This window comes from Rhincodon typus, chromosome 46 (genome assembly GCF_021869965.1).
Source record: "Rhincodon typus isolate 14 chromosome 46, sRhiTyp1.1, whole genome shotgun sequence".
Lineage (NCBI taxonomy): Eukaryota > Metazoa > Chordata > Chondrichthyes > Orectolobiformes > Rhincodontidae > Rhincodon > Rhincodon typus.
In genome coordinates, this window is record NC_063377.1 from 7,817,368 (window position 1) to 7,827,767 (window position 10,400).

The 10,400-nt window shown below is 44.0% G+C and overlaps 1 protein-coding gene across 2 annotated transcripts in view; it reads left to right on the plus strand.

The window, feature by feature from the left end:
• LOC109923845 (GA-binding protein subunit beta-1-like) overlaps positions 1-7,649 on the plus strand; it is a 30,089-nt gene extending 22,440 nt beyond the window's left edge. For both annotated transcript variants that reach the window (XM_048620402.1, XM_048620403.1), the window contains one exon: positions 399-7,649. In XM_048620402.1, coding sequence (XP_048476359.1) covers positions 399-701 — 303 coding nt within the window. In that variant the 3' untranslated portion in view covers positions 702-7,649. The remainder of the gene's footprint in view (positions 1-398) is intronic.
• Positions 7,650-10,400: the final 2,751 nt, after the last annotated feature.

Sequence of the window (10,400 nt, forward strand, 5' to 3'; positions counted from 1 at the left end):
GTTATTGCCCATCCATAATTGCCCCTTTTTAAGGCAGTGGTCAGCTACCTTCTTGAGTTGCTGTGGTCCATGTAATGTAAGTCCCCCCCCCTCCCTTCAATGGTGCAGTTAGGGAGGGAGTTCCAGGATTTTGACCCAGCGACAGTGAAGGAGTGGCCAGTTTTCAGTTCTGAGTGAAGATAATGTGTGGCTCAGAGGGGAACTTGCACTAATGGTTTTGCATGCATCTATTACCTTTGACCTTCCAGGGATGGAGGTCATGCGTTTGGAAGGTGCTGACAAAGCAACCTTGGTGAGTTGCTGCTGTGCATCTTGTAGTTGGTGCAAATTGCTGACACTGTGTGTCAGTGGTTGAGGGAGTGAATGCTGCTGGTACTATTGATGGTTTCTTGTTTCAGGACACGAATGATTGCTTGGAGAGAGAACTACTTCAAAAGCAGCTCCACGAAGCAAACCGAAAAGCTCAAGAGTACCGGCAGCAGCTGATGAAGAAGGAACAAGAAGCAGAGGAGTACCGCATGAGACTGGAGGCTATTGCAAGGCTCCACACCACGGCTGAGGAGATCACTGTTGTAGAGGAGGTCACAGATGATGGCACAGGTACGGTGATCACCATGGCAGCAGAGCTGGAAGGTCCTGAGACCACGGTGGAAACAATGGAGCAGCCTACTGACATGGCGACGGAGACAGTGACTTCATAAAATCTCCCTCTCAGCGTCCCCTCCCCCTAACACCAACCTGCAAAACTTTCTCCCTGATGCATTTTGTTTTTCAAATTCAGTGCGCCTGTGCTCGCGCACACAAACCAAGAACAGCTTGGGGGCAAGCTGTTGGTCACTGCCACACCAGAACACAGACGGTCACTATCTGATTGCACAAGAACTCCTCTTGGAACTCAACACCAGGAAACCTCTGAACACTAGCAGGTACAGTTTTTCCTCGGAGCTTCAGAAAATGGGGAGCAAGGGGAGAATGTTGGGTGTTGCTAAGTCTGTTATTAGAATCCAGGTACTCCAATTCGCGTCCAAGCAGGAGAATATCCAGGAGCTTGAACTCAGTTGGGGTTATGGTTTTGACTGCAGGGGTTTGGTGGGAAGTGAAAAGAGGGAAGGATGAAAATTAAACCGCTTCGATGTCAACATTGTTTTGTTTCTGCTACAAAAGCATTGGGAAGCAAGGCTGACGAAATGACACCGGTCCTGCAACTAATATATACACGCACCTGAGCACCATGTCCTCTCGGTGTCCGTCTTCTCTGGGCCATTGATGTTACGTCTGCATTTTAACGATTTCAACAAAAAATGTAGTAGAGTCTGTTTGCCTTGAATATGGAGAAAGAAACAAACAGCACAAAATCTTCCTATGGGTAATTTTAAATTATTTTAAACTAAGAATTTCCCACGCTGCAATTTGCAATCAGTTATTCATCTGGTGGGGGCAAAAAAAGTCCACTAATAGAGACTTTTAAAAATGGTTTTGGTAATATTGTTTGGTATTTTTATGTACCAATTCCTTTATCCGTATTCCTGCAGAGTTGTCTTTCTGACAGGTGTAATTTCTCCCTCTGAACTTTTGCCAGTAGGTAGATGGGGAGTTTGCTACTGACCTTCAGAGTCTGTGAAGATCTGCATTCATTTAGCACCTTCTCACATTGCTCAGAAATGCCTCAAAGCATTTCACCTGCAGTGAAGTACAGTAACTTGTTATGGAGGCAACGTTTAACAATAAAGGTGCTGACTGCTACCTGATCCTCCCTGTAAGAACAGTATCCTTAGCCGTCAGCACCTCTGGAATTTTCAACCATTTCGGAGATTTCATTTCAGAAGAGACAGAAACAAAGTCTAGAATTGAAATGTCACCTCTTCTCCTTAGCCCCCATTCTAATTTTAGTGCTCTGTTTATTTTGAAGCTTCAGAAAGTTCTGATTCTGGCTGTGGAGGGTTCCATCCACAAGGAGAGTGAATAATTTGGCATTGGAGTTGGCAGCAGTGCCCAGGCATCTTCCAAAAGGTTTTCTCTTCCGGTTTATAACATCCTTTATTTCACCAGCCCTCCCATCTCCAAGATTTTGTATAATTAATGAGCAATGATGCTCAAAGATAGTGAAGCAAATGCATCATTTTTTTTTTAAATCCATGTGATTCTTCTCCTTGCTGTTGCTGCAGTGGTGTCCAGGAAAGTAATCCTTTATTTTTTTCCCTGAAGACTCTGGAACAGTCCAAAGGGCTGGTGAACCCTCGGTGAGAAAACAGCTGATTTATCTGCCTTGAGCATTTTGTCTTCCTTGATCCCAATTAAAACGAGACCTGTTGGATCTGTACTTGATCCACGGGCAACAACTGCCACCACCTCACCATGGAGTCCAAGGACCCAAAACTCTAGGTTCAAAGACCTGAAGTTTAGATTGGTTTTGTTAGTATTCCTTTGTACTTTTATATAAATCAAGTTGTTTTATTGCTGAAGTAGGTCCCCTGTGTGGACAGACATTGGAATTTATAAGTAACCTTCCCCTTTACTTTTCTGGAGCATAGACTTGAAGGTAACTACCAAGTCTGGTGTAGGCCTTCGATCCAGTTAGATGCCTGGAAGTTGGACAGGGACAGGATCCAGCTTTTCTGTGCCAGTTCTGCTAAGTGGAAGTGCCTGCCAAAGGTTCACAGCCTGGCTCTGCACAGATGTGGCCTTTTTGATCATGAGGCAATTAGATGTGAGTGATGTCCACAGGGCAATTCCCCTGGCATAAATGAATGGCAGTGGGAGCAATAGCAGGGGAAATCTCTGCTGGCCACTCTGCTCCCCAGTGTCTGCTTTTAACTGAAGATGGCCTGAAGTGAAATCTGAAGAGCATCAAGCAAGTTGAGATTATTGAATGACACAACTTGGTGAGGAAAAGATAGTCATTTATACAGCATTTAATCATGTCTGAGACATGGCCGAGAGCACTTCTATACAATACCTTGCCTACATAACAACTGCACTTCAGACATCTTTGTTTGCTTTGTTGTCCTTTCATTTAAATTGCAGAAGGTGATTACATTTTTAATAGATTTATTTTCTAATGAACCTTCCTGTGGACAGGTTTGCTTTTCTCATTTACAGCTGCATTGTGCATTAGCTGTACAGCCAGGGTCTCGCATAATTTCCTCGACCCAATTTTATATTTAAAGAAGAAATTTGTATTTTTTAAATCATTTTTACTGTTGTCTAAGGTTGTGCCTCATAGTTATTTTACAACTGAATATTCAGTTTACGCAATTGGTTATATTAAAGCACCGTTTAAAAAGGTGTCTTCTCTTTGGATATGTATTTAGGGTCGTCTTGTGATTTAATTTTCAGCTGAGATATGGGAATCTGGTCACATGTGGAAGTTGTAATGTCCCGTTGAAGAGCACAGTGGGTCATTTCAAAACGGCCATCAGGGTTTTCACAACGGCTGTTAGCCCGTCTGGCAGCCCGTCTGGCGTCAGTAAACTCAAATGGCTGCAGTGTTGTTCAAAATGGCTTTAAGGTTGCTTAAAATGGCTGTCTATGCAAGTCACTGGTGAAAGTAAAAAATGCCAGCACATTGCTTCGTCCGGTCCATTGCTGCTGCTTCAATGTTGATCCAGTATTTGAACCTACAGACCGGCATCTCCACTTGAAGGTGTCACCCAGTTCCCCAAAAACCAGGTGTGAAGCTGGCCCTAACTCTATATACTTTTTTATCCTCTTTACTTTCACCAAACGTTGGATTTTTCTACTCAGATTTTCGAGCAGCTGGCCTTTGGCAAAATCAGCTGTGTCTGTCTGTCTGAGTTGTGGTCGTCTAATTTCCCCACTCGTCCAATTCAAGTAGCCTCCTTCTTCGTTGCCGGACTAAAATTAAACCTAATCAAGCAGACACTGTCTGGCTCAATGTCACATGGACCACTCTGCACCTCTCACTTCTCCCTCTCTTGCTCGGTGAGACTGTGATACTTGCAGTAAAGTGGGGTTCCTACTTGCTCACTTGTATAATTATGCATTCCATTTTTTGGCTATTAGTGCTTACTAATCAATGATGTAACATAAGTTGTTTAAACATTTTCTGTTACTCTTTTTTTAAACTGTCTTGTCTCTGGAAAATACAGGAATTTTTCTTTCTGCCTCATTCCTCCCTCACTTCCCCAGCAAATCGGTCTTAAAATTTCTTCACCACCCCTCGACGAAACCAAAACAATGACCAGTTTAAATATTAATGAGCTCTGAGACCTGGCGTGAAATTGATCTGTATAAAATTGTGAATAATGTATCAGTGCAATGGGTCTCGATCGCGCTCTGGACAGCCTGCTGGGAAAAGGGAGATGAATCCATGTTCCTGTGACTGCTTTGTGGCTTCAGAGAATTTAAGCTATTACTGCCACATTATGTGACATGGAAGCACAGAGGAGTTTGGTGGGTGGGATGAGTTGGAGACTTATTGAAAAGTTATTCTGAAATAGTGGCAGAGGCACAGACAGATTTCTGATCTACTACAGAGTCAGACAGAAAAGTGACGTTCAGGGAATGATCGGTTAGTCTTGATCTTGAATGGTGGAGCAGGCTGGAGGGGCTGAATGGCTTGTTCCTATTTCTTATGTAGATAAAATATTGAAGGAATTTCTCCAACCCAATTGTTTCCAGCTATGTATTGGCTGAGAGCCAGCTTTGTGTGTATTGGTCCTGATACAGCTAGTATCACGTTGCTGTGAGAAGAAAGAGGTAAGCTTGGAGCTGTGGCCTTTTCTCTTCTCTTCCCCTCGCACTCCTTTTCGTGCTCTTACTGTATCTCTTCATTTTCTTTGTTCTCTCTGTCTCCACCCCCCCCAACCCCCTTAGTCTCACTTTCTCGCCCTCTACCCACCTCCTATCTCTCCCTCTCCCCCTTGCGCGTTTGCCCCCTCTCGCTCCCATTTTCCCCAGCCCCCTCGCCATTGAATCCTACACCAGAGATGGTGATCTTGTAGGTTTTCTCTCCGTTAGGTGCTCCAACTTTGGGAGCTAGCTGAGATAGCAATGGGGTAGCAGTGTGGAATCCTAGAACAACACCGCATAGACTATTCAAGAGCAGACTTGATGGTTATGAGCATGTGGCCAGTGTTGCTATTTGGACTTTAGGAGGATACCAATCACCTCCTTGGGCCTGTTCCACTGTTTAGTTTGTATTGTCTTAGCACCACCTACTTTCCTGGTCCCCTAACCTTTAATACCCTCGCCCAACAAAAATACCCATGGGTGGGCTTAATCAGGTCTGGGTGCGATGCTCTTGCAGCCAATGATCTATAACCCCTCCATCAAAACAAGAAACTAGGAGCAGGAGTAGGCCATTTAGCCCTTCAAGCCTGCTCCAACATTCAGTATATTCGTGGCTGATCATCCAACTCAATAGCCTGTTCGTGCTTCTCCCCCCACATCCTTTGATTCCTTTAGCCCCAAGTGCTTTGTCCTCTTTGAAATCATACAATGTTTTGTCCTTAACTGTTTTCTGTGGTAGTGAATTCCACAGGCTCACCTGTCTGGATGAATTAAAAACCTCCTCATCTCCATCCTAAAAGGTTTACCTTGTATACTTACACTGTGACCCCTGGTTCTGGACTCGCTCACCATTGGAAATGTCTATCCTGCATCTACCCTGTCTAGTCCTGTTAGAATTTTATAGGTTTCTATGAAATACCCACCTTATTCTTCTGAACTCCAGTAAATGTAATCCTAAGTAGTTCAATTTCTCCTTATACATCAGTCCTGCCATCCTCGGAGTTAGTCTGGTGAATTTTTGCTGCACTCTCTGTATAGCAAAATCATCCTTTCTCAGATATGGAGACCAAAACTGCACACAGTACTCCAGCTATGGTCTCACCAAGGCTCCGTACAATTGCAGCAAGACATCCTTGCAGCTGTATTCGAATCCTCTTGCGATGAAGGCCAACATACCATTTGCATGCTTCACCTGCATACGACTGGTATACCTCATTGTAAATTTCCCTCTCTCAACTTATTGCCATCCAGATAGTCTGCCTTCCTGTTTTCTACTACCAAAGTGGGAAACGTCACATTTATCCATATTATATTGTATCTGTCTGCTCACTCAGCTTGACATAATGTGGAGCAAAAGCAGTAAAGCAGGTGCATCCCACTAAATTTATTCCTTGTAGAATGCCATTGTCGTCTTCAGTTTGTTCACCAGCCCAGTATCAGGTTGGGAGGTGCAACATCTTCTGAGGAAGCAAAGAGCTAAGGGTCAAGTTAGGGTTGTGTTAAAATGCATGTTAGGGAGTGGCCACTGAGGGGTTTGAGGAAATTGAAGATGAGCTGATACCCGAGAGACAATGCTCTAGGAGAGCAGAATGGGAACAGATTACCTAACTGGCAATCTCTAACAATCTAACTGTGATCATGTTTGACTCGGAAATTTTGTTTTTTAATTGCAGTAGCAGGATTGTGTTGGGTTGAGGAAGAGGGCTATGGGGGTGGACCTGCTGTATGAGGAGCTTCAACGTTGAACACAGTGTTGCCACCTGGTTCTGTTTTCCTTTAGTTGAGTAGATTGGCTCGCAGTGGGGTGTCCCAATTTGGGCAGCAGGGAGCTTTCTGAGGAGGTTGTGCAAGAGGAATGGACCAGTTTCGAAACATCATCTGTGCCCCTTGCAGGGTTGTGTATTGTTTATAGATCCATCCTTCTCCCCATCCTCTTGCTACATAATTTACCCTTTTCTCAAGTAAAACAAAACTGCGAATGTTGAAGATCTGAAACAAAAACTGAAATTGCTGGAGAAGCTCTAGGTCTGGCAGCATCTGTGGAGAGAGAAAGCAAACCGAACGTTTGGAGTCCAGTGACCAATTCTGAAGAAGGGCCAATAGACTTGAAACGTTCACTGGACTCCAAACGTTCGCTCTGCTTTCTCTCTCCACAGATGCTGCTGGGCTGACTGAATTTCTCCAGCAATTTTCTGTTACCTTTTTCTCATGTCTTGCAAAGATTGAATACTTTGTAATCATCTGTGCTGAGCAAAAGTGACTGACTGCTGTTTTATTTTTTAAGATTCAAGTGACAGATCAATGAGTTGCAATGTCCTAATCCCAGGGGAGGAAGATCTAAGGAATAAAGCATTCTTTCAGCTGTCCACTTTTTTTTTTCTCATGTTAACCCCACACCACACACTGTCCCAGCAGCCAGTGTTAGCAGCTCAAGTGACAGATTTACCCCGTGATTGTGTGTCTAGATGAATTGTCTGGCATCATTCGTCCTGCGTACTGAACGCTGTTGTCCCAGAAAAGTTTGTGTGTTTTTTGTTTTTCTTAATTGCTGTTACTATTATCACCCCAAACTTTCAACCTGGCTTTGTTTATGAATTGGACAATTTGCATTTAGTGTTGGTGAACTTTTGTTTTGTTCCAACAAAAAGATCATTGGTGACCCGTTTGGGAAATGAATCCTCATTGCCCTCAGCTATGGGGAAGCCTCAAGTTGTACCTGGTGCGCCTTTAGTACAATGTACTGTAATTATCTTGTGTACAGGATTCCTTTAGAACTAGCCATGTTCTTTTTAGAACCTGTACAAAGTGATACAGATTGTTAAATAAATCTTGTATATACATTTTTGTACCATTATTAAGGGCAGACCTTTGCTAATAAAATGCAGAAAATGAATTGCTTTGTTGGACATGTGTGCTTTTTATTCCTGCAAAGGGTTGGATGTAATCTCACTGAGCTACACTCCTGCAAGCACTTTGCACGTAATGGCATCTCTACTAGGGTCAAGAACAAAGACTGATCAGGTAGTGCTTCCAATCAACTTGCCTGGAGGGCATCCTGCTGTAAATGATTGTGATTTATTTATATTTCAATATTTGCAAAATTCGCACATACCTGCAGCCTTCCTGCCTTCCGCAATGACGCTCACTCCCACAACTGATCAAAGCATCTCTCTGCTCTTTTAAGCAATTGGGTTGGACAGCTCCCAGTGAGGCACTGTTCCAAAAACAAATCAGTCAACGGAAACTTACAGCAGTGCAATGGAAACTTGGCAAATTCAAATCAAAATATCATTTATCCAGGGGTGATGGAGTGCTCTGGCCCCTGTAGTGCCCACTGGTCAATAGAGGCCTCCGCTGAGCTGGTGGACACCGTATGCTCCCTGTCCATGGATGCCAGAGCACAGATATAACTGCGAAAGAGAGGCAGACTGTTTGTTTGATACCAGTACCACCTCCACTGCCCACTGTCTAGGCCAGGAGCAGACCCACAAGGAGACTTTCAGTTCTGTCTGCTCCACTCTGCATAGGGTGTCAACAGACTGGGAGCATGGGCTAAGCATACCTGTCTGATGAACTCGCTAACCTGACTCCATCCCACTTTCAGATCACTGGCTGACTTTTCTCCTCCTTGACCTGGGAACCTAGCCTAGGATTGTCAACTCTGCTTCGAGGTATTCTGAGATAATTTGCTCCTAGACATCATCTGATTGCTTGGCTTTGGCAATCTGTGGGCAAATAGTTAATATTGCTTACCTGTATTCGTAATGCAGGAAGTACAGCTACCAATTTACACACAGCAAACTCCCAAAGATATCAATTTGATAGTGACCAAATTAGTTTCAGTTAGTGATGTTGGTTAAGGAATAAATATCGACTCCAGGGCACATTGGATCTTTTACACCTGTCTGAGATGGATGGTTGGAGGTCTTAAGGTGTTAATTTAAGTGAAAAAACACTTCCAAAGTCATAGTCATACAGCATGGAAACGGACCCTTCCATCCACTCAGTCCATGTCGACCATAACTCCAAGCTAAGTATCCTATATAACCTCAACATGACTTCCCAACTCCTAAACTCAAAGTACTGAGTGATGAAGGCAAATGTGCTAAATGTCTTTTCAACCACCTTGTCTATATGTGAGACAAACTTAGTACGTACCTGAACGCCTAGGTCCCTCTGTTCTGCAACATTACCCAAGGCCCTAACAACCAAGGTAAAATGTTGGATGGAATATCTTTAAAAGCAAAACATTCCATTTACATTACTCTGTAGGCAATGTCCCACAGTGGGGTGGAGGGGGAACAGAATAGAAAAATAGATTGCCACGAGAAAAGTTGGTGCCGTGTTAGTTATTTAGCGTCAAAAAAAAGCAGGCTTTTGGAGCGGAAGTATTTATTTTGAGAATCTTGGAGAAGAGGAAACTGCAGCAAACAAAATTCATGGCTCACCTCAGAAATATTGTTTCGTTGGTCGTGCCAAGTGTGTAGAAGCAGTAATCTGTGGTCTTCGTTTTCAGATTTTTTGACGGTTTTGTTACTGTCACGTCAGATTGGAAATCGCAGCTTTGTCTCAAACTCTCCTGTGGCTTGCCTGTCTTGTATCTCCGTCTTGGCTGCCTGTTTTATTCTCTATAATCCTGCCCCTACTGTCAACCTGCACCCTCGCCACTATCAATGGCACAAATCTCTTCGACCCACTTATCATTGTCCATCTCCCGTTGCCTTGAGCAATTGTAATGGACAGTCTTCAATTGCTCTTCGCTTCCTACCTGTTAAAGTTGCTTTCAAATATAACTGCTGCGATAACCAACTGGAAATTGTCACACTAATATCTCAGTGACCGTCCCATTGGACCTGTGACTTTGCCTGCAGGATAATTGGGAGGAATTTGGTAGGTAGGCGGACTCCACAATTCAACAGGAGTGTCCTGATCGGGAAAGAGTTTGAGGAAGGCAGTCTTTCATGAAGAGTCCTCTTCCTCAGGCTTACCTAATTTTATGCCATCCTGTAGTTGAGCGCCCCTTTCTCCATGTAGTTTGTCCAAGTCGAGGAGGACATGCTCTGGTATGGATCCAACAAGATCCGGAAGAAACGGATGAGAAGGCCCAGAAAGGTGAAAAGAAAGACGGCTAAGACTAAGGTGGTCTTCTGCTCCAGAGTTGCATTGGTGAAAGATGAGCTGGCAGCTGGCATAGGTAAGCTGGTGCTTAGAAGATCTCTGGTCATGTTGACCCCTTAGGGTTTATTCCCAGGCAGCCATCCAAATCTACATTCTGGTCAGCTTCAGAGCATCTGTAATGAAAATCAAAGCAAATTAAAGTCTCATGGTGATTTTTACCCATGAGTAGTTATGACAGAATAAGGATCTTGCGACCACATCTAATTCCACTGTGAGAAACCATGACTTTTCATGACCACACGCAGTGTGGGCCGAGGATTCCTGGAAAATAGGTGCAGGAGTAGGCCATTTGGTCCTTCGAGCCTGCTGCACCATTCAACAATGAGCATGGCTGATCATGCAATCTCCGTATCCCACTCCCAGCTTCTCTCCGTACTCCTTGCTCCCTTTAGCTGCAAGGGCCACGTTAAAAAATCGAACGAACTGGCCCCAACAGCTTTCTGTGGGAGAGAATTCCACAGGTTCACAAC